The following is a 24,776-nucleotide window of genomic DNA, read 5'->3' on the forward strand; positions in this document are numbered from 1 at the left end:
ATATATATATATATATATATATATATATATATATATATATATATATATATATATATATATATATATATAGTATTATTTAAACATATGAATAGAAATCTAGAACAGCGATATCGCTAAAAGATTTGTAAAAAAAAAAAAAAAAAAAAAAAAAAAAAAGAAAAAGTAATCATAGACATCTAATTGGACCATTCCACCCAGCGCTGATACATATAGCACTGCATTTGATGCTATATTTGTCTCGCATTCAAAAGTGTGTTTGGCACTGCGGTCCACGCTACACAGGTCAAAGGCGTCATCACTACGTCATATAGCAATACGGAAGTGAAACTACCGCTTTATACCTGATTCAAAGTAATGGTAGTACTTGCGCGGCCTATCTCCTGTCCCGAGCAAATACGTCCTTTATCTAGTTTTGCACTGGTTAAAACTATTTAGAAAATACAGAAATATATCGCCATTCAGTTGTCTGGTGTTCTGTATCTCGACCAGGTGAATAACTATAATTTGTTTTGCAGTGCTGCGCTAAGAAAGAAGAAAAACTTTTAAGCATTTAACGTTATTCTGTGTCTTTACTTGCTATTATGGATCAATATTCATTAGTAAAAGTCATTGGCCAAGGGTCTTTCGGTCGAGCTCTTTTGGTTCAGCCAATAAACGGAGAGCAAAATTATGTTATGAAGGAAATACGACTGCCAAAGGTAATGAAAGCTCAGCATTTTTTATTTATTTATTTATTTTATATTACAGTCTATATTGATAATACTTTTAAAATGCATGAAAGAGTTCCTGTATTTATTCATAGGCTGATTCTGGGATAAGAAACAGCAGAAGAGAAGCTGTGCTTCTGTCCAGAATGAAGCATTCAAACGTTGTGGCATTCAAAGACTCATTTGAAGGTGTGTCAAGGGTGTTTTATATGCTGTAAATGACAAATTTCATAAGATCAAAAGTCAGGAACATAATGGACCCTCTCTTTTCAGCTGATGGTCATCTGTACATTGTAATGGAGTTCTGCAGTGGTGGAGATCTTCTTCTAAGGATACGGCAGCAAAAAAATGTTCTGTTCACTGAGGATGTGGTATGACAAATATGACAGACCTGTTCTAAAAATAATTTTTAAATATCATATCTTATTTTTGTAATGAGTACTTACATAAACTTGATAGTAAGTTTGGGATATCAAGAATAAGGAGTAATTATGTTGGGTTATTTTTTTGCAGTTTTTAAGGAGTGTCATTTCTTTGTTGTAGATCCTGAAGTGGTTTGCACAGATGTGTCTAGGCACCAAACACATTCACGACAAGAGAGTACTTCACAGGGATTTAAAATCAAAGGTACTTGTTATTGTGTTTGGTCACTTTATAAAAAAAATATATAAAACATTAAATAAAACAGGGGAAACATTAGGTAGTAAAAATGACTAAAATTTGACTAAAAGGTTTTTGTCTATGTTCAACTAAAGTGAAATAATGAGCATAATGAGAAACTCGTGTTGCTCTTGCCTCGACTCGCCATGACTGCCGCCGCACATACTTGAATAAACGGAAACACGCCCACAGTGCATCTTGTGTTTACAGTGGTTGGCATCCACCAATCCTACAATGTGTCGCTGCTGCAAACAGGTTACGCTAAGCTACACTTCAGCCAAAATTAATTGATTAATTAAAGTAACGGACAATGCACCATGTGGTAACGGTAATGGAGTTAATTTATTTAAAAAGTAATGCGTTACAGTATAAGTTACTGTCAAAAATAACTGCGTTACAGTAACGTGTTATTAATAACGCGTTACTGCCCAACACTGGCTAAGCACCTTCAAAAGAAATCAAAAACACCCTCAGTTAAAGTTGTATTTTATTGCAGATTTGGCAAACTATCCAGTGAGTTATAGTTTAAGCTCTGGAGATCAATTTCTATTTAAATGTGACCATTGAACAATGTAGCTTATCACAGTCATATCTGTTGATTTCTTGAATCAAAGTCATTTAAGTTAGAACCCACTCAAAAACTCAAAAGTTTTTGAATCATCTCATTATAACAAAGTGTTAAAGGGGTGGTGTACTGGGCTTTTTCTAGACTTGATTGTGTTTATGAGGTTATAATTAATATATATATATTTTTTTTAGGTTATAATTAATATATATATATATTTTTTTTTAAACATTATTTTTCACAGAATTTACCTTTATTCCACACCAGTCTGTCCCTTCTCTGACAAACGCGTCAATTTATTTCCTGTTATTATGAAGCCCCTCAATCAGAAATACATGATGGGCTGAGATTGGTCAGCTGGCTCAGTGTGTTGTGATTCGCTAAACCGGCTCGAGTGCGTCTGAACATCCCGCCCCTCTCAATCTCAGAATGTGATCCAGTTGTATTGTAAACAATGACACCCTCTGTATTTCTTATCAATGTGAACCCATTTGAGACGCAGAGAATATTAATGAAGAGGATCGTGCAGAACCTATGCAAGCATGGCTCTTAATGGTATGTTTGTTTGTTTGTTGTCTCATACTTTTAGATGCGCTGTTGTTTGTAAATGCTACTCTTTGTGTAAGCTTTTAATCTATGGTATTATTCTGATTAAAGCTTTAATAAAGCACAGCAACCGTATGCGCGGCCATGTATAACGCGTCTTATTGCTTTGTGAAAATAAGTGTATAAATGGAACAGTTTGTTGGAGCTGATCTGACGATTTGAGAGAGAGAGAAAGAGAGATGCAGAGCAGGCCGATGCGAGGAACAGGATTGAGAACCGCTGCTTTAGAACATTGGTTTTGAAACTTGTGAATTCATTAGAATCATTAGAAGACAGAATTGCGATTCATATATGCACAGATTTTCACATGCACCCCTAGTTTTCTCTTCCTCTTCTCTAAAGCAGCAGAACATGGCCTCGCCCCCTTTGTTGTGTGTTCCCGGGGGCGGGGTTTATCTGAGTTTGTGTTGTAACGGACCCAGGAAGAAGCTCGTTGTAGTGCCATACCAACCGTTTTTGTAGCATTAAACTGCCAGAATTTTAAAAGATGATATCTCGGTTTGCATTGAACTTTTAGGGCTGCAACTATTCAGAAATTGTTTATGCTCAAACAGCAACATTACAAACTAACTAACGTAAAAAAAAATTGGAAAAAAAAAAGTGAAACTGCAATCAACCACCACATAAGCAGTGTAAATAAGAGATTTGTTGTACAGTGTAGAGAACTTTATTGATATCATTTCTTTGTGAGATCGCGATGAACTAAGAATGACATCTTTTTAGTGATTATGAACAGAGCGCAAGTAATAGTGTAAATAAGAGATTTATTGTACAGTGTAGAGAACTTTATTGATATCATTTCTTTGCGAGATCGCGATGAACTAAGAATGACATCTTTTTAGTGATTATGAACAGAGCGCAAGTAATATATATATATATATATATATATATATATATATATATATATATCATTTTTTTTTGGAGCTGTCAAACGATTAATAATATATATATATAATTTTTTTTATTTTTTTTTGAGCTGTCAAACAATTAATCTCAATTAATCGCATCCAAAATAAGTTTTTGTTTGCATTATATATGTGTGTGTCTACTGTGTATATTTATTTTGTATATATAAATACATATATATGATATATAAAATATTTACATGTATTTACATGTCTCCTTGCTCTGCACTCCAACCCAGTAGCAAACATGACAAAATGCAAGGGTTGTGTACATATATTTATTTTTAAATTTAAATAATAAATATACACATTACACATATATTACGTAAACAAAAACGTATTTTGCATGCGATTAAACTTGATTAATCATTTGCCAGCGATAAAGATAGAGCATCCTCAGTGATTTGATTCTGGAGCTGGCCTGGTAAGAAGGGAAGCCCAAAGTTATTTGCTTGCACATACATTTTTCAGCCCAAATATTCTGCCCTTCAAAGTCAAGCTATAACTAAACCGACCAATCAATGATGAAGGGATTAAGGAGGGAATTGTGATGAACAAATAATTTATTCATTAGATAAAAAAATAAATGTATATAGGATCAATTATGATTTATTATTATTATATTGTTTCATAATCTCATTGTTTCGGCCTTTGTTTTGGCCGTGGAAGCATGGTTGCAGGCCTTGTCCTGAACCTTGTCCTGTTTATTTTTCCCATTTATTTAGACAAATAACTGACCAACAAAAATGCATTAAAATTAAGATACAAATCATACCAAACGAAATCCGTTCCAAAGAAAAGAATTCTTCAAACAAAACATATGAAGTGGTCAAAAAATGATGTCTGACCCACTTCCCTTCTTCCGGCGTACTGCCGTACGATTTATCTCCCCTTATGACATTTACAATTTTCTTAATTGGAAAATTGAACTAAACAAAACACAAACCAATAATATTTAAACATAAATAATATAAAATAAAAATACACTTTCTTAAATGGCTACAACATTTATACATTAAAATGACTTTTCAATTATGTGATTTAATTTCTAACATTTATTGTTTAATTAATTTCTTAGGGCATACAATAAAAACTTAAGTGTGATACAACTGTCCTGGTATATGAACATTTACAAGACCTGATACCAGATTTTGGTCTTTGCTCTCAAAATGTATAGTTACTGTGTTTGGTTTTGGTTAGACCAGTGTTATCAGTCCACCACACCATCACCATTTGATTGCCTTCGAAGTAGAAAGTTGTCACTGAAGTAGAAGCACCATCCTGGAACTTCTTGTGAATTAATGAAAGATTTTATTTCATGCATAAAATCAGTGCTGCTTTCCTTCTCATTTTCATTGCAGAATATTTTCTTGACAGACAGTGGAACTGTGAAGTTGGGGGATTTTGGTTCAGCATGTTCTCTTAACAGGTATTCAGCATTTTTTCCTCTTTTTGTGTATAAAATTCTCTGCACAAATATAATAATTTGAGTAATTTTATATGTATTTCTGCAAGCGCAAAAGCATACGCTCAGACCTATGTGGGTACTCCATATTATGTGTCTCCAGAAATATGGGACAACAAACCTTACAATAATAAAAGGTACAGTTTTGTGGATATTACAGCAATTCCCTCAGCTTTACATTTCAGGTTACATTTGTACTGAAATTCTTGTATATTACAGTGACGTCTGGTCTCTTGGCTGTGTCTTGTATGAACTTTGCACACTCCAACATCCGGTATTTTCCTCTTAATATACTGAATTGTATAGCAACAATGGTTTTACATCAAACAATGTAAAATGATAGGCTAATGATTAGGGGTGTGACGAGACACTTATCCCACGAGACGAGACACAAGACTGGATTCACGAGAATTAGACGAGGCAAGATTTTTTGACTTTTTTTAATGAAATCCTCAGTGATGAACTATATAGGGGAAAATTTTATTTTATTTAACTGAAAAACACAAAATGCAAAAAAATGTAGGAGACTATTTTGAAATCAACTTGTACTTTATGAAATTAAACATCTATTTTAATAAATTTCCCGCAGTAATAAACAACATGTAAACACTGCAGAAGGTTTTGCCACAAACTCAACTGATAGGCAAGTGATTGCACAAAATTCTAAATAGTATAAATAAAAATAAATTATAAACAACACAAATATCTTTTTAAAGTAAAGGTGAAGCAGTCAGTCAAGTTTATTATTTAGTAAACTGATTTCCATTTCAGTATAGTTAAGGCCCTATGAAATCTATTTATGTTTTTCTACATAATTTTTTTTTCTGTTTAATTGTACTGTATTATTGTTTTCTCTGTTTTTTATTTATTATTTTTTACTAAATTTAACTCCTTTTTAATAGTTAAATTACATTTACATTTATTCATTTAGCTGACGCTTTTATCCAAAGCGACTTACAATTGCTATATATAAGTCAGAGGTCGCACGCCTCTGGAGCAACTAGGGGTTAAGTGTCTTGCTCAGGGACACATTGGTGTCACACAGTGAATTCGAACCCGGGTCTCTCACACCAATGGCATGTGTCTTATCCACTGCGCCAACACCACCCTAAGAAGAGGTTTCCCTTTAAACATAACGAACATAACGTCTAGGTTACATATGTAAACCTCGTTCCCTGAAGGAGAGAAGGGAGACGTTACGTCAGAAAGAGACTGATGAATGGGGTTCTCGCCCGAGAGCCCAATCACCTTTGAGTGGTAACAAAACGAGCCAATTGTACACAGAGTAGAAATAGAAACAGATCATGCTTCCCAAGAGACTTACCATCATAAGGGTCATGGCGAGCCTAAATGGCGGTCACATAGACCTTCAGGGTGGAAGGAGACAGCCTTTGTTCCAACCCTTCCTGAAGAAAAGAAAGCACTGACCCGATCAGGCATCTCCAGGGGTCTTCACGACGTGAAGAACATCAAGTGACAAAGAGGTTCCACTTCAAAGCATAGGTGTGTCTGGTAGACAAGGCTCTAGCTGAAGTGATGGTAGTTACCACCTGAGGTGGCAAGGTACCTAAACCTTCCGTGACCAGTCCAGAACCCACACATGTAGGTTCCAAGACATGGGAGCCAGAGGGTGCCCCTTCTCTGAGAAAGAAGGTCTTTCCTCAGAGGAATTGGCCAGGGAGGGGCTGTTGCGAGGAGTAAAAGTTCGGGGAACCATGTTGGACTGGGCCAGAAAGGCACAACGATGAGGACCTGCTCCTTGTCCTCCCTGATCTTGCACAACGTCTGTGCAAGAAGGCTCACTGGGGGAAACGCATACTTGCACAGGCCCAACTGCCAACTGTGCACCAGAGCGTCCATGCCAAGGGTGCCCTCGGTCAGGGAGTAAAACCGCTGGCAGTGGGAATTTTCTGGAGAGGCAAACAGGTCTACCTGAGCGTTTCCGAAGCGTTCCCAAATCAGCTGAACCGACTGGGGGACTGAATGGCACGAAGAGACCTCAGATGTTTCTTACTCCACAAGAGGAGATGGTGATCAAGTTGCGACATGCGGTGGGAGCATAGACTGCCATGACGGTTGATGTACGCTATGGTCACAGTGTTGTCCGTACGGACCAGAACATGCTTGTCCTTCAGCAGGGCCCTGAAGCGGTGCAGATCAAGCCGTACTGCTAGCAACTCAAGGCAATTTACATGCCACTGAAGACAGAGTCCTGTCCAGGAACCTGACGCAGCATGCCGGTTGCACATGGCACCCCAGCCCATGGCAGAGGCATCTGTTGAGACCACAACATGTCTGGACACAGGTTCTAGGGGAATGCCAGCCCGCAGAAATGAGAGGTCCAACCATGGGGTGAAGGTTTGGAGGCAGGCCGGAGTGACGATCACTAGGAGCCTGCCCTGTTGCCATGCCGATCTCTGGACTCTGTCATGAAGCCAGTGCTGAAGCTGTGTCATATGAAGCAAGCCGAGTGGTATGACTGCCGCTGCAGATGCCATATGTCCCAGGAGCCTCTGAAACAGTTTCAGTGGAACTGCTCTCTTGCCCTCGAATTGTCTCAGGCAATTCAACAGTGACTGCGTGCACTCATTCGTAAGCTGCGCAAACTTGACGACCGAGTCTATTTCCATACCGAGAAAAGAGATCCTCTGCACAGGGGAGAGTTTTTTCTTTTCCCAGTTGACCCGAAAACCCGAAGACCCAGACGGGCGAGGTGTCTGAGCACCAGATACCTGTGCTCACACAACCGCGCTGAAGAGTGAGCTAGAATCAGCCAGTCATTGAGGTAGTTGAGGATACTGACACCTCGTTCCCTGAGAGGAGCCAGTGCTCCCTTTGCAACCTTTGTAAAGACACGAGGAGACAGGGCCAACCCGAATGGGAGAACTTTGTACTGAAATGCCTGCCCCTGGAAAGCAAACCGAAGAAATGGTCTGTGCCGAGGAAGAATGGAGACATGAAAGTACGCGTCCTTCAGGTCAATTGTTGCAAACCAATCCAACGGACAAATGCATTCAAAAATGCACTTGGGCGTTAGCATCTTGAACGAAAATCTGTGAAGAGCTCAGTTCAAGGCGCGCAAGTCCAGGATCGGCCGTAGCCCACCTGTTTTCTTGGGTACTATGAAGTAGGGGCTGTAAAAGCTGGACTTCAAGTTGGCTGGAAGAACTGGCTTTATCGCGCCCTTTGCCAGCAGGGTCGCAACCTCCGCGTGCATGACAGGAGTATCCTTGCCCACCATTGTCGCGTAAACACACCAAAACCAGGGGGGGGGGGCGCCGGGCAAACTGAATCGCGTAACCGAGCCTGATCGTTTGGATGAACCAACGTGATGGCCTGGGGAGCACTAGCCAGGCTCCCAGAAACCAATCAAGCAGGGTCAAGGGAACTACAGGCGTACCCACAGTGGGGCAGTGAGGTGGAACAGAGAGCCCCGGCATGGGAGGCATAGTGTCCCTTAGCGGGGGCGGAGGGTATGCACTTGTCTGATTCCAAGTGGCAAAGAGGGCATGAGAAGGCAATGCATTCTCGAGCCGGCTCTGCATGGAAACTGGCAAGGGAAGAGGGGAACGAGAGCGGCGTAGAGGCATGTCGCAAACTGTCGTTCGCAGCCTCTTGGGACCCAGAGGTAGAGGAAACAGCTCTAGAGTGGAGGAGACCGCGGGGGGCGCCCTTGGCAACAAGCAGGCTGAGGTGGCTGCGCCGACCGCAGTGTGGAGGCAGCAGCAGGCCGCCGGGGCAGGATGTGTTTGATGGCCTCAGACTGCTTCTGGGTGGCAAAGAACTGCCGCGCAAAATTCTCCACCACGTCACCAAAGAGGCCACACTGGGAGACCGGGGAGTTGAGGAGCTGAGTCAGATCAGACTCCCTCATGTCGCTCAGGTTTAGCCATATGTGGGGCACCTGGAACACCAAAGTGGATATCACCTTACCCAGGGAGCGTGCAGATACCTTCGTCGTTTGGAGAACGAGGTCAGTAGCAGTGCGCGCTTCCTGCAAAACCCCTGGGTCAGAACTGCCCCCATGCAGCTCTTTGAGTACCTTGGCCTGGTACACCTGAAGCTCTGTAAACCTTGGCCACAAGCATGGATGAGAACTTACAGGCCTTGGAGGGAATCTTGGGACCACCACGCAAGGCGGAGGTGCTCTGAGGACACAGTTGCATCGCAACAGAACGCTCCACTTGGGGAATCCCAGGATACCCAGCTCTGCCATCAAGTGCAGTGAAGGTGGAGGAAGCACCAGAATGGATTCAGGCAGTTAAAGGTGCCTTCCATGAACTGGTCACTTCCTGGTGCACTTCTGGAAAGAAAGGAACCAGCGGGGGGTGCTTGGTACAGGGTGGAGGATTCCACTCAAGTCCAATGCTCTCAGCTGCCTGGGAAAGCATGGCTGTCAGCTCGGGATCAGACTCCGGCAATGCTGGTACTCCCGAGGGATGCAACGCAGCCGAATCCTCACCTCCCGAGGACTCAAGCCCGCCTTGTGATGTGGCGATCGACATTAGATCTTCTTCCCGAGCCCCGAATGAGAAACTCATTCAGAAACTCCACCGGCTGCTGCGTTTTTGAGGGGGCTGTGGCCCGAGGAGGCTGACTCATCGGGGAAGCCCACACGGTAACCCTCAGATCATCCTGGCCACCAGGGTAGTAGCCCTCTTATGAGAAGAGGAGCTAGAACGGGGTGTGGCAGAGGGGAACTCTAGACCTTTTAAGGTAATCGAGCCTCAATCTTAACACTGACATGGTCATGTCCCCGCAATGAGAACATGCCTCATCCACGAACGCAGTCTCAGAGTGCTGAAAGCCCAGACACATGACACTGCGATCGTGGCCATCACGAGGAGCTTATACATCCACCGCACCCAGAAACACAAGGGCGAAATGACATCTTTAAAAAAAAAAAAAAAGCTCTTTCAGTGGTTCTGAAGCGCTCAGGGGAACGCGGGAGCTGAATGCAGGAAGCCCAGACGAACCGCTGAAATGCGCCGTCACATCAACACCAGCTGACTCGCTTGTTAACACTCCGGTGAAAGCAGCAAGCGATGTTCTCGGCTCTGAAGCGAAAGCTTGAGTGCGAGTTGCTCGTGCTGCTCCTTATATACCTGCACACTGGGGCGGAGCTCGCGATGCAAATTCCGCAGACCAAGGTACTCTGTATACCATTGGCTCATTTTGTTACCACTCGAAGGTGAGTGGGCTCTCGGGCAAGAACCCCATTCGTCAGTCTCTTTCTGAAGTAACGTGGAACATGACTGACTGAAAGGGAACATATCTTACATACCACCACTGATGAAAGGGCCAGTGTAATGGAAATATATTTGAAAGGACTGGGTGAGGATATGTTCAAGTTCTCGCGAGACCAGTCAGATCTTGTGAGATCTCGTGCCACTTTTCACACCCCTACTAATACACGGGCAACTTTTTGAAAAATTTCGTCAGGCAACTTTTTTTTTTAGCACTGTTGTTTGGGCACTTTCCCATTGAGAATTGGTAACAAATTTCTATATGGATACTGTAGATTGGTCATTGGCCCTGTGTCTCACCTGGTTGCCTGTTGATGGCAACACTGCCCAAAGTTGCCCGGCAACATTGCTCAAAAGGTTGCCCCGTGTATAATCATCAGCCTTTGAGTTGCACTGCCATTACTATGTGTTTTGGATGTTAAGGACACCTGTCCTTACATTTTCCTGTCTTCTTTTACTGTCAACATTCCCTTCATTAGTTTCAGTCAAGTAGCTGGAAGAGCCTGATCTTGAAGGTGTGTCGTGGGGCATATGCACCTTTACCCAGTCACTTCTCCTATGAGCTCCACTACCTCATCAAAAACATGTTCAAGACTAACCCTAAAGACAGACCCTCAGTACACACAATCCTTAGCTCTCACCGTGTGTCTCGACTGCTGCATAAACACCTGGTACCAGAGGTACATCAGCTTATTCTTCAATTAAATTATAAAAAAAAACATATTCTTAACCAGCTGCATCAATTATTTGATGGAGTGATACAGGAGGATCATGAAAACAGAATAATTCAGATTCATTATTTTGGAAAAAAAAATGTTTATTACTTTAGAAAAAAGAAAACATACTGCACTGATATAATTAATGTTTAACATAAAATCAAAGTCATGTAGTGCAGCCAAAAGGCAAAAATATGAAGGGGAAAAGAATATAAAATAGGAAATCATCAAGAGGATTGCCATGACTGGGTGTCAAAGTCAATACGTCTCTTTAAATATGTGACCCTCTGTGAAATCCAGGCTAAAGTCTCAAATCTAATTATGAGATAACAAGCATCAAAGTTAGTTGACCTGGTCTTTTTCAGTAATAAAGATATAAATGTAAGATATTCACAGAATGTTCTTTACCTTATGAAGGATGATTTTATATAGAAAACAGTAAATCCCAAAAAAAAGACTTTAGCTGGGTTTTGTAACGATCGATCACAGGACACGAGAGATCCAGAAGCAGTGTGTTTAATGGGTAATCCAAAAATCAGTATCCAAACAGGCAAGAGGTCATAACCATATAATCAGTCCAGAAACAAAACAAACAAGAAACTAGGAACTAAAAAACACGAGGGAACAGGAGAAAACCAGGTGACGGAAAACAAGGACTCCATGACACAGACATAAAACAGACCGGTTTATATAGACAGGATAACGAAGGAAGTGGAGACAGCTGAATGCAATAACAGGTGTGCAATTAACCGTGATGAAGAGACAAAGCAATGTTTGAAATGTAGTGCCTGCGGTGGGATGACTATGGGGAAGTGAGACCACTAGTGGACACCCAGGGAAACACAGACCAGACACCGTTGAATTACCCTCTCCTCTATGGAGCAGCTACCCGATGCTCCATCGAACACAAAACAAACCAAGGAACACAGAGACCAGGAGGGAGGTGGACTGATGGAGGATAAGGGGGAGGGATGGAGGGCCAGGTCCATAGCGGGAAACAGACAGGAAGTGAAAAAAACAAAACAACCACAAGGAGACCAGGAGGGAGGTGGACCGGCGGAGGACCAGGGGGAGGGACGGAGGGCCAGGTTCATAGAGGGAAATAGAGAAAGGAAGTGAAAAAAGAAAACAATAACCACAAGGAGACCAGGAGGGAGGAGGACCAGGGGGAGGGACGGAGGGCCAGGTTCATAGAGGGAAACCGAGACAGGAAGTAAAAAAACAAAACAACAACCACAAGGAGGAGGACCGGCAGAGAACCAGGGGGAGGGACGGAGGGCCAGGTTCATAGAGGGAAACAGAGAGAAAACAAAAAACAAAACAAAAAGGCCAGGAGGGAACAGAAAGTTCAGGGCCGACAGGGCAGGAATCCAGGGTGGAGCAGGTGGAACTGGAGCCGTGCGGTCGAGACAGAAGCCCACCAGGGCGGTGCAGAAGACCACCACAGCCCTGCGTCGAGACAGAAGCCACCCAGGGCGGCGCAGAAGACCACCACAGCCGTGCGGGCGAGACAGAAGCCCACCAGGGAGGCGCAGAAGACCACCACAGTGGGATTGATGGTACAGGAGAGCAAGTCTGGTTAGGTAAGCCTGAAATAGAGAACATGAACAGGTTAAGGGTGGCCTCCGTGGCCCTGAGGAGATGGTAGATGGTCTCCATGGCCACGACAGGGCAGGCGGTGAGTTTCTGGATGGCCTCCATGGCCAAGACAGGATCAGTCGAGTGCTCAGCAAGTTCGGCTGAGACATGACGAGGCTCTGGAAGATCAACGGTGACTTGACTTGACTCCTGAGGTCTAACTGTGGTTCTAGCACCTTGCGCAGTGGCGCCGGGCTGCCGTCCATCTTGCGCAGGTGCTGGTCTGGCAGCCATCTTGCGCAGTGACGCTGGGCTGGTGGCCATCTTGCGCAGTGGCGCTGGGCTGGCGTCCATCTTGCGCAGGTGCTGGGCTGGCGGCCATCTTGCGCAGTGGCGCTGGGCTGGCGTCCATCTTGCGCAGGTGCTGGGCTGGCGGCCATCTTGTGCAGTGACGCTGGGCTGGCGGCCATCTTGCGCAGTGTTGCTGGGCTGGCGGCCATCTTGCGCAGTGTTGCTGGTACGTTCTCTTACGAAAGCCTGTACGGTTGCCCGCTTGCCTAAAAACGAAACCCGTGCACGTTCGTCCGGCCACGGCCGATGGTGCTATAAATGTAGTGACGATGCCCACTCCTCAGTGCCCATCTCCACATGTAAGCACAGCCCTGCACACAGGGCTCGCGCCTATAAGATCAACTCAGATCGGTCACGCGCTCCACATAGTAAACGTGCCCACCCCTCAGTGCCCACAAACACTATGTCACACACGGTGCGTGGTTTCTGTAAAAACGAAACCCGTGCACGTACGCTCTGCCCAGGCAGACAGCGAGTCGAAAGCAGTAAATGTGCACACTTGCAGCCCACAGTTTCCTCGCAGACATCACGAGTCCCACGGGACCCGCTCAGCCCTCCCTCAATCGGTTAAGCGCCGGGACGGGGTCGAGGAGGAGCGATCTGCCCTCTGTGATCAGCGCGCTCCCCGCCTCAAATGCCACAGGCGTAACGCCCATGTTACAGCACACCGAAGCGCCGCCGTTGCTCAGTCAACAGAGCGCGCTTCGCATCCAGCCCTTAGCCATTCATGCAGATGCATGTTCAGCGCTTCCAGGGGTTTCGGATTGGGTGCTAGGCATTATATAAGGAGAGGCTACTCGCTACAGTTTTTTCGACGCCCTCCGCGCTTTCTAGCGCCCGTCGAAACTATGGTCAAAACAGAAGTAGCACGCATACTTCGGGCCGAAATATCAAAACTGTTGAGCAGAGGGGCTGTAGAGCCTGTGTCTCAAGCTCAAAGCGAAGGGGGACTGTACAGCAGATACCTTCTAGTGCCCAAGAGAGACGGGGGTCTCAGGCCCATACTAATCTAAGACAGCTGAACAAGGCATTGGTGAAACACAGTTTCAGAATGCTTACGACCATGGACGCATTACGAGGTGCATGGACGTTTACGAGGTGCATGGACGCAGCGCTCGCTCCTCTCAGACTCAGAGGCATGCGAGTGCTGAACTATTTGGACGACTGGCTGATTCTGGCTCAATCACGAGCAGAGCTCGTGGAGCACAGGGCCGTTTTACTCGATCACCTCAAGAAACTCGGTCTCAGTGTCAACTGGACGAAGAGTCACTGAACCCCAGTCAGACGATACTGTTTTGGGTTTAGCTCTGGACTCACGTTCCATGACGGCGCGGCTTTCACCACAGCGCGCGTTGGGCATTCAGCGCGCGGCGAGTTCTCGCCGCTGCGGCGCGACCGTTTCGCTCAGAGAATGTCAGAGGATGCTGGGTCTCATGGCCTCAGCATCTCCGGTTCTGCAGTTGGGCCTGCTCCGCATGCGCCCCCTGCAGTTCTGTCTGAAAGCGCGGGTATCTGGTCGACTGCGTCTCAAGGTCAATCAGGGCTGTGTTACAGCCCTGAAACCCTGGACAGCAAACGACTGGTACCAATCAGGTGTAAGCCTGGGGACTTACTCGAAAGTGAAGATGGTGTCGACGGACGCCTCCACTTCAGGATGGGGAGCGCTGCTCGAGGGCAGACCGTCCTTTGGCCTGTGGTCAGAACGGGAAAGGCTCCAACATATCAACTGTCTGGAAATGCTGGCAGTGGAGAACGCGCTGACGCGCTTTTGTCCCCGAATCAAGGGACACCACGTCTTAGTCCGTTCGGACGACATGTCTGTGGTGTCCTACAGAAATTGCCAGGGCGGTCTCGGGTCCCGAAACCTGTGCAGGTTGGCGGAACGCCTCCTGGTTTGGGCTCAGCGCAACTTGCACTCGCTGAGGGCAGTTCATGTGCCTGGGCTACAGAATCTGAGTCCAGACAGGCTGTCCAGAAGCAACATTCCCACGGGCAAATGGTCTCTACACCCGCAAACAGTCCGGCTGTTGTGGGAGAGATTTGGCAGGGCGGAGGTGGACCTCTTCGCGTCCCACGGAAACGCTCACTGCCCCGCGTACTTTTCCAAGGACGAAAGCGCGCTGTCACGGAGATGGCCGTGCTGCCCGCTTTATGCTTTCCCTCCTGTCTCCCTCCTTCCGCAGGTGATAGAACAGGTGAGAGAAACGAGATGTTCAATACTGCTTGTAGCACCTTTTTGGAAGAACCAACCATGGTTCCCAGATTTGATGCAGTTAGCAGACATCGCCCCGTGGCCAGTGCCGTTGAGGAGGGACCTCCTCTCGCAGGCCAGGGGCTTGATTTGGCACCCTCAACCGGAGTTGTGGTCCCTCCATGTGTGGGCGCTCAACGGTTACCTCAGTGGGAGTGCTAAATACCATCACTCAGGCTAGAGCTCCGTCGACACGACGGCTGTATGCCTCGAAGTGGTCGGTGTTCTCCAGCTGGTGCACGGCTCGGGGATGTTCACCCCTTAGTTGTGAGGTGACGGAGGTTCTCTCCTTCCTACAGGAGCTGTTGGATAAGGGCAGAGCCCCATCCACGCTCAAAGTTTATGTGGCGGCCATCGCAGCGTTTTCTGAAACAGCGCTCGGTCAGTCAATAGGAAGGAATGATTTGGTCATCCGCTTCCTTAGAGGAGCTAGGAGGCTGAATCCTCCCAGACCTCCGTCAATCCCTATATGGGACCTCGCGGCGGTTTTTGGAGGCCATGAAGGGTCCCCCTTCTGAGCCTATCCAATCGATTAGCCTCCAGCATCTGTCGTTCAAGACAGTATTCTTGGTGGCTCTCGCTTCGGTGAAGCGTGAGGGTGACCTGCACGCGCTCTCGGTGAGCCTGTCGTGCTTGGAGTTTGGGCCTAATGACTCAAGGGTCATACTCAAACCTAGACACGGTTATGTGCTGAAGTCCCTCAACACGCCGTTTCGGGCTCAGGTTATTGCCCTGTCGGTGTCAGGGAGGATGGAGACTCAAGTCTTCTTTGCCCTGTTAGGGTTTTAAGAGCTTATGTGTCTCGTTTCGCTGTCTTTCGACAGACTGAGCAGCTGTTTGTCTCTTTCAGTGGACGTTCCAAGGGAATGGCTGTTTCGAGACAGACTCTATCATAGCGTTAGCTTACACTTCCAGGGGCCTTCAGTGCCCACTGGGCGTCAGAGCACACTCCACAAGGGGCGTCGCCTGGTTGTGGGCGTGGTCTACTGGGATCTCCTTGCAGGATATATGTATGGCGGCAGGCTGGGCCTAGCCGTCTGCATTTATCAGGTTCTATAACCTGGAGGTTCCCGCCTTGCAAGCAAGGCTGCTGTCGGTATAGCCGAATCAGGGCCCTGATGGGAATTCTGAGTTCGTGAGCATTATGCGCTGCCGACTGTTATATGGGCAGTATTGCGTAAGACCCGCATTGCCACATTGGTCAGACCTTGCCTCGACTGTGTGATGTTATATTGCCGCATCTACGGGTGCTGCTAGATATGGGACGGAGGGCTCCCCCCTTTCCTGTCCTGGGCTCTCTGTGAGTCCCTCGGGTGACAGTGCACTGTAAATCCTGGGCGTTGCTTCAGGTTTATTGGTTTGTGATCCCTTCGCGTACGGCGTTTTACATGGGGTTCCCGTAGCGTCTTAGCTAAGACGCAGTACGAGAGAACTCTCGTAAGAGAACGTACTCTGTTACTAACGTAACCTCGGTTCTCTCTAGAAGAGGGAACGAGTAATGCGTTCTCTGCCGTGCGTACGATTCACCCTGGTTCGCTTCGGCGATGAAATAAATCAGTTGAGTCAGCCTTTTCGAGCTTCTTTTATAGGGTTGGGCCACACCCGTTTCGGCGGGAAGTGGCATGAAGGGCGCGAAGCCTGCGCTCGATAGGCTGTGCACTTGCCGCAGAGCAGCCAATGAGCGAGCGAGCCGTCTCGCCTATGGCTGTGTACTGCTGCAAATGCGCTTTACAAAAATTCAAAATTAAGGATAATTTTTTGCTTCAGTATTTCGTGAAAAGAGACTTTTCCCGTAGTGTCTTAGCTAAGACGCAGTACTCGTTCCCTCTTCTAGAGAGAACCGAGGTTACGTTAGTAACCGAGTACGTTTTCACAGACAGAGTCACATATCCAATCATTTGACCTATTGACAAGAATAAGTTAATTCAGGAAAAATGGCATGTTGCAACTCCCCCAAACATGATAATATTTAAGAACTGGCAATTCAAGATAATATATTTACAGAGAAATATTCAAGAATAAATATTTACAAAATATACAAAGAGTATACTTCTAAGAACTAGTAGTTAGTTAAACTATGTGACGCTTGTTGTTAGATTTTTATCGTGGACTGTCTTATTCGTCACTGACCCTTAAATTATATTACAGTAGGTCTTTATTTCTCTCTGTTTTACTGGACAGAAAAAGGAACTGGTGCAAGAACGAACACACCACTGGAAGAGAGAGGAAGGAGAAAAAATGGCAATGTTTTTAGGACAGAAGAGTTTAGTGACCACAACTTCCACTGAAGGTCACTAGTTCATTTATCTATTAAACATTACTAGTTCAGATCTGCTACACATTAACTAATTCCTAATTTTAGGTAAAACCTGTAGTGAATCAACTGAACTGATCAAGTTATTTGTTCATTTGTGATCAGGAACTATGCAAGAAGAACAGTCTACTTTGGAAAACAACTGCATTGATGACCCAGCTTCTCGTAAGAGGTGGGCAGTCGGAACTTGTAATACCGTGCTGGGAGTCCTAAGAAATGCTGATATCATTTCCACTGGTAGCATGGAAAATGCAGAACAGACTGATCTTATTTCAGGTACTGAAGCACTGATATGTAGAATGGTATTACCCTGATTATTGGATATACAGTATATGTTGGTAGTTGTTTTGGCAACACTTTATAACATAAGTTACATGTACTTACTATAGTATTAACAGTAAATCATGCATAATTACATGCAACAACCCAAAACCAAACCCTGATTCTAATCCTAACCCTATAGTAAGTACATACTTAATACAATACTTAAATGCATAATTAAACTGTAACAAGTTTTGTGTTCTCTTGCTCTGTTATAGAGGCTGAGTATGTGGAGACCCAGGAAAGACGAGTGAGGAAACAGTGGGACAAAGATCCACCTGAGAGACTCATGAGCATTCTGGAGAAAGTGCAGCTCTGTTATGGCTTCGAGACTTACACTTTACATAGAGATGGTCAGTTGGTCAGTCTGCACTCATCAGATACACAGAGATTTCACATTCAGAACAGCAAAGTTAACAATTTATTATAAGAATTACATAGAAACAGACACCTAACATGATGCTTAATCATTCTAACAATTGTATTCCACATTATCATATTATTGTAAAAAAAAAAAAATCTTAAAAATTATAAACTTCATATTTTGAACTAATTCCCACTAAACACTTATTTTGGGAAAATGGCATTTAAAAATCTTATCTTAAAAATCACTTATTTTACATTTATTTCATTGCTTAATGGCAAAGCTGAATTTTAGCAGCTGAATTTCATCAGGTCTTAACTGTATCTTTTTATCCTTGAGAAATCATTCATACTAGTATGCTGATTTAGCAAGAAATATTTCTAATTATCAATGTTTAAAACAGTTGTGCTGCTTAATATTGTTATGTTTTACCAATACCATAACTGTCATACCTTTTTCTTGCATTATTTGATTAATAGAAGGAACACGATTCCGCTGTGTATACGCACCTTTACAAAGTCATTTCCTCTATGAAGGTGCACTACCATATACTTTACAGATAATACATTATATATTATAGTGCACATCATCACACATACATACACTAACCTTCAAAAGTCTGGGGTTTGTCACTTTCTGAAGGTGTTTGATATAGCAGATAAGTATTATCCATTGACATATGATGTCAGAGAAGACTAAAGTTCATCGAATTTGCATGCACGCCATGTGGTCATATAACACTACATACACCGTCTCAGTAAAATCCCATAATGTTTTCTTTCCGCATGCTGACCTAAATTTGAAGAGTGCTTTACACTGATAATAACCACAGCAGAGCAATGTGGAGTAAACCATTTTAAGCCACGTCACTGCAGTAGATACAAAATATCAAAGCAAAATTCTGTTTTTATGAGCGATAACTCATCTATTTATATTTCTTTTTAGATTTATCTATCTATATGTTAAAATGTTAGCTGGTAATGTGCTCTAATGCTGTCTTCTTTAAAGTAAATGTGTAACACATGTAGTGCTTGTGCATAATCAGATTATTTTTTCATCATGTTCTTTGATCCCAGAGCATGGAGACAAAGTGGATGGCCCTGAGATGATGATCACAGACTACAGTAGACTGGAGCCACGCTCAGATGATGAAGATACGTGAGTTTCTCTATTTTCCCTCTGTTAGTACATATATCTCCACCAAGGCCATTGTTTAGTATAAACCACACATTGCTCTCCTGACTGCAGGGATTTTGAAGAGGAGTGTCCATATGACTGGATAAATGAACTGGAGGAAATGATGAGCTAGAGAAACTTAAGTGAGTTATTGTATGTGTTGTACTTGTACATACCTTTTTTTTTTATTCACTTTTTATATATAGAGTTTATATATACACATCATTTTATCTAGAGATTGGGTTTAGTTTATTTTGAAGATTAAGACACTTTATGTGTGATCAAACATGCTCTTTTCATAATGATAAAAAAGAAGCTGGAAAAGTTGAGTGACTAAAACAAAACAAAGAAATGCGTATTGAATCTCGCTGGTCATAAACAGGACTGGGTCATATTTCACTTGAAAATCAAAAGAAAACAATTAATCATGATTCGCCTAAAAAGACTAGATTTAATTTATGCAAATTATAATTTCTCTCTCTCTTTTTAAAATGTTTTATTTTAATTTTTTGGATGTAAACTTTCGACCCACTTCAAATGTATAAATGTACTTTTTTTATTTACTTTTTTTAAACATTTATTTTTGTTTTTGTTAAGAAGGTTGAAAAATGTGCTTCCTTGTATTACCGTTAGGTGGAATATAGAATATGCAAATTAAACTCTTGCTGGGAAATTTTTTTGCTCTAAAAAAAGTTGTCGCTTTTTGAAAAAAAAATCTGGTGATCAGTGATCTATATAGGGTGATGATGTCACACTCAGGATTTGAGTGAGCCAACTCTTTACAACTCTTTGTTTCTAGTATGGTGTCTTGAATATGAAATTAGATTGGGGGGTTCAAGAGAAGAATCTTTTAAGATTCTTATAAAACGTATGTGTTGCATAGGTATCAACATAATATACACTGTCATTTAGATCATGAAAATACAAACTCATAGATACCAAACATCATATAGATGTTGCAATGTTATCTGCTGGTGTTGGTCCACTGTGTTTTTTGAAAACCAAAGTCACTGCACCCGCTTACCAAGAAGTTTTGGAGCACTTCATGCTTCCTTCTGCTGACCAGCTATTTGTAGATAATGATTTAATTTTCCAGCAGGATTTGGCACCAGTCCACACTGCCAAAAACACCAAAAACTAATTAAATGACCGGCGTGTTGGTGTGCTTGACTGGCCAGCAAACTCACCAAAGCTGAACCCCATAGAGAATCTATGGGGTATTGTCAAGAGGAAAATGAGAAACAAGAGACCAAAAAATGCAGATGAGCTTAAGGCCACTGTCCAAGAAACCTGGGCTTCCATACCACCTCTATTTTTTTTTTTTTTTTTTTTTTGATCTTATGAAGTATTCTAATTTGTTGAGATAGTGAATTGGTGGGTTTTGGTCAAACGTGAGCCAAAATCATCACATTTAAAAGAACCGAATACAGTTTTATGACTGCAAGTATTTCTCCTCAAATGCTATTGAGCTTCAAATTTGTAGCATAATTTACATATGATTTACAGTTTATTTTAATAAATATCAGACATTCAATTCAATTAGCACTGCTGGCCAAATGGGTGCCCTAAGCAGGATTGCATTGTTGTGCCCCCCTTCCTCAAATATGATGATGGAAAAAAACACCTACTATAGGGGTGAAAATAGAACTTTAATCAAATAAAAAATAAATGAATAAATTGTATTATTTACAAATTACAATTGTAGCTCTCGACATTTACCTATGGCTATAAATTTATTATGACTCTAATTTATTTTATAGTCTCAAGCATTCAGAAATCATGCAAAAGGAAATTAAGCAGTTTTACTATGATAAAACCATGGCTTATTTTTGTAGGGGTTGTGATATGCACGTTTTTTGTTGAAGAAATTATAAAGGCTGTGTCATCTATAGCAAAAAGATGGCCAAAAATGAAAGATAAAGTGAATATTCAAATTAAATGTTTGGTCAGTAGCCTAAACAAGGATTTGATTGTCCTGTAAGTGTAACAGCAGCAATTACATGGCATTTGGCTCCATTTACAGGCATTTGTAATAACATGTACATAAATTGTTTATTTTGTATTTGCCTACATTATATATTTTAACAGTGTTATTATTAACCAATCATTATTGCCTCATTGTTTTTTTTTATATAATGCATTTTAAGTCATTTTAAAGGCTATTGATGGCTTAGGTCTGTTTTTATGGCAACAACAACAACAACAACAACAAAAATTACAGTATATTAATACTTCTTTGTAAACTATAATTTGAAGTAACAAAACCATGGTTAATTTGCAGTAATTATGGCTACAAGAACGATGATTTGTTGTCTTATTGTTAAAACCATGGGTAATTTTCGTAAGGAAACCTGAAAAAAAAAAAAAAGTTATAAACGGGCCTTGTTTTTACCTAAATGATTTATAATTTATTTTAATATATATAAAAAATGTATAAGGTGTGCATTGTAGGTGACACCTAAATGAACCCATTACAATTGTTTTATGACTGCAAGTCTTTCTCAATTTTGAACTTCCCCAATAACTGGGCATAATAAGGGTTTGAAGTAATGTGCTGAAAATCATTGTCTCTAGCAAAGTCTTTGAAAGCACTTCCACAAGACTGTGGGCCATTGTCAGTAAAGAGAACGTTGGGATAGTCCCATCGTGCAAACTTGTTCTTCAAGTAAGCACGTGTTGTTTCACCTGACAAGTTTTGAAGGTGAGCAATGTCAATATATCTTGAAAAATAGTCCACGACTACCAAGTAATGTTGCTTATTCACCTCACAGATATCAGCACCAAGTCTCTCCCATGGACAGTCTGGCAGTGGAGTGATTAAAAGTGGCTCCTTCCTTTGGGTAGATCTTGATTCCAGACAATCCTTGCAGCTGTTAACTAGCTGCTGGATTTCCTGACTTAAGCCTGACCACCACACACTACATCTGGCTCTCTCTCTACATTTCACAATGCCTTGGTGACCACTGTGCAGTATGTCAGACCTCAAATTTTGGGGAATTATGATCCTGTCATCATAAAGCACAAGGTCCTGGAAAATTGACAAGTGATGACGTGCACTGTAGTATAATTTCAAGACTTGAGGGACATTAGCTGCATATCTGGGCCAGCCATCAGTCACATACTGCCTCACCTTTTGTAGCTCAAAATCCATCTCTGTCTCTCTTTTCACAGATTCCAGGTTTGTGGGAGAAATTGGCCATGCACCACTGACTGCATTCTTTTTTTTTTTGTAAAGTATTTTTATTGAGCACCAGTGATACAGGGCATGTACAATTACAAAAGGCAACAATTGTAGAAACAATGCTCACATTTTCTAATAGTAACAACCCTCCCCTCCCCTCCCTCGGAACATGGGGCATTCATCCAAGGCAAAAATAATAAATTAAGACAGAAATAATTGAAGTAAAAAAAAAAAAAAAAGCAAATTAGCAAAGAAGAAGTATACACACAGACTCACTGCAATTAAGGCTGCACACTTCAAAGGACATTTGATTCACATGGGTAAATAAATAACACAGTAACAAGTGAATAAGCAAGAGGGGCTGCTAATTGGTACTAAGTGGGCATAGTCTTACGTTTGTTCAGGTGTGACAGTACTGGGTTCCAGACATAGAAGAATTTGTCCCTGGACCCTCTCAGTGTGTATTTTATTTTTTCTAGTTGTATGAATTGCATTAGGTCACTAAGCCATAAAGATACTTTAGGTGGATTGTTTGACTTCCAGTGTAATAAAATCCTTCTACGTGCAAGCAATGTTGTGAACGCAATTATGTTTTTATAATTTTTCCTTAGTGTAGAGTATCTTCTATCTGTAATACCGAAAATGGCCATTGCAGCGTTTGGTTGGAGGTCGATGTTAAGAGCCTCTGACAAGGTTTTGAAAATCATAGACCAGTAGGTCGTGAGGGCTGGACACAGCCAGAACATATGGGTTAAGTTGGCAGGAGTGTTACGACACCTGTCACAGCTAACATCTATGTTAGGATATATTTTAGCCAATTTCACTTTCGAGTAATGAATGCGGTGTAGAATTTTGAATTGAATTAAGCTCAACTTGGCACAGGAAGTGCTGTCATTTACTCTTAGTAAAGCGTTGTCCCAAATGTCCTCCTCTAATTCTAGTTCCTCCGCTAATTCATTCACCCAGTCTGCTCTAATCTTTGCAAGATTTGTGCTTTTAAGACTGGTTATCTGGCCATATATCCTTGAAATATTTTTTTTGGAATTGACTGCGGGTTCTAACAAATTCTCTAAGCCCGAGGGTGGTGGTGTGTATGGAAAGTTAGAAAAATGATGCTGAAGGAAGTGGCGGATTTGAAAGTAACGAAATAGGCTAGACCGGGGCAGACTAAATCTGTGCGACAAATCATCAAAGTTTGCAAAAATGGAGTTTGTGTACAAGTCTTTAAAATAGAGAATGCTTCGCCTTTGCCAAAGAGTGAATTCAGAGTCTAGCATTGCCTGGGGGAAAAGGTGATTATTGTGTATGGGACTTAAATGAAAAATGTTTTCACATTTAAAGTTCTGTCTAAGATGAAACCAAATTTTAAGTGTATTTATGACTACTGGATTTTTAGTGTATTTCATAATAGGGGCGGGCAGGCTGGAGGTGACCAGGGCTTTAAGAGATGTTGAGGTGCAAGATGCAGCCTCAAAGAGACACCAGTCTATGTCAGGGGTTTGTAGCCAATGTATGATTTTTTGAACATTTGCGGCCCAATAATAGTAGCAAAGATTTGGAAAAGCTAAGCCACCTTGGTTTTTAGGTCTTTGTAGTAATTCTAACCGTATTCTAGGCTTTTTCCCATCCCATAAAAATGGGATAAAAGCTTTATCGAGGGACTTAAAAAAAGATTTAGGGAGATAAAGTGGGATACACTGAAATAGATAAAGAAATTTGGGGAGTATATTCATTTTGATACAGTTCACCTTCCCTGCCAAGGATAGATGAAGTGATTTCCATTTCTTTAGGTCTAATTTAGTTTTTTCAAAGAGCTGACAGAAGTTTTCTTGATAGAGGTGCTGCATGTCCCTTGTAATATTAATACCCAAGTATTTAAAGCCATTTTTAGACATTTGGAATGGTAAAACATCATCTTGTATTTGAAGAGCCAGATCATTAACAGGATAACATTCACTCTTACTGAAGTTCAATTTGTACCCAGAGAAAGCCCTAAATTTCCTCAAAGCATGGGTAATATGAGGGGAGCCCAGAGCAGGGTCTGATACATATAATAATAAATCATCTGCATATAGAGATACTCTATGTCCCCCCCCCCCCCCCCTGTGTATTCCACTAATTGATGGTAAAGTGTTGAGTGTAATAGATAAGGGCTCAATGGCCAAGGCAAATAGAAGTGGGCTGATTGGACAGCCCTGGCGAGTACCCCTTGACAGCTGGAAATAGTGTGAATGTTTGCCATTTGTTACTACAGAGGCTTTTGGTGAGCTGTACAGAAGCTTAATCCATGAAATGAAGTTAGGGCCATAATCAAACTTCTTTAAACATGCCAATAAGTATCCCCACTCCACCCTGTCAAATGCCTTCTCT

General features: G+C 42.5%; 1 protein-coding gene across 5 annotated transcripts; it reads left to right on the top strand.

Annotated features, from left to right (window-relative positions):
- The first annotated feature begins 304 nt into the window (after nucleotides 1–304).
- On the top strand, nucleotides 305–22,444 carry nek3 (NIMA related kinase 3). Of its 5 annotated transcripts, none has more exons than XR_009424420.1 (14): nucleotides 305–698; nucleotides 803–896; nucleotides 981–1,078; nucleotides 1,251–1,334; nucleotides 4,805–4,872; nucleotides 4,959–5,045; nucleotides 5,128–5,182; nucleotides 10,634–10,834; nucleotides 17,232–17,340; nucleotides 17,470–17,640; nucleotides 17,904–18,046; nucleotides 19,126–19,207; nucleotides 19,298–19,368; nucleotides 22,397–22,444. XR_009424420.1 is itself a non-coding variant. In XM_059514848.1 (14 exons), the coding sequence occupies exons 1-13, from the start codon at nucleotides 582–584 to the stop codon at nucleotides 19,356–19,358; spliced, it is 1,362 nt and encodes a 453-aa protein (XP_059370831.1). In that variant the 5' UTR covers nucleotides 306–581; the 3' UTR covers nucleotides 19,359–19,368; nucleotides 22,397–22,444. The 5 variants fall into 5 exon arrangements, 4 of the variants coding, with proteins under 4 accessions (XP_059370833.1, XP_059370831.1, XP_059370832.1 ...); XM_059514848.1 differs by having other exon boundaries at nucleotides 306–698; nucleotides 17,904–18,038; XM_059514849.1 differs by lacking the exon at nucleotides 22,397–22,444 and having other exon boundaries at nucleotides 307–489; nucleotides 601–698; nucleotides 17,904–18,038; nucleotides 19,298–19,760.
- The last annotated feature ends 2,332 nt before the right edge of the window (nucleotides 22,445–24,776 follow it).

Source organism: Carassius carassius, chromosome 28, assembly GCF_963082965.1.
Source record: "Carassius carassius chromosome 28, fCarCar2.1, whole genome shotgun sequence".
Lineage (NCBI taxonomy): Eukaryota > Metazoa > Chordata > Actinopteri > Cypriniformes > Cyprinidae > Carassius > Carassius carassius.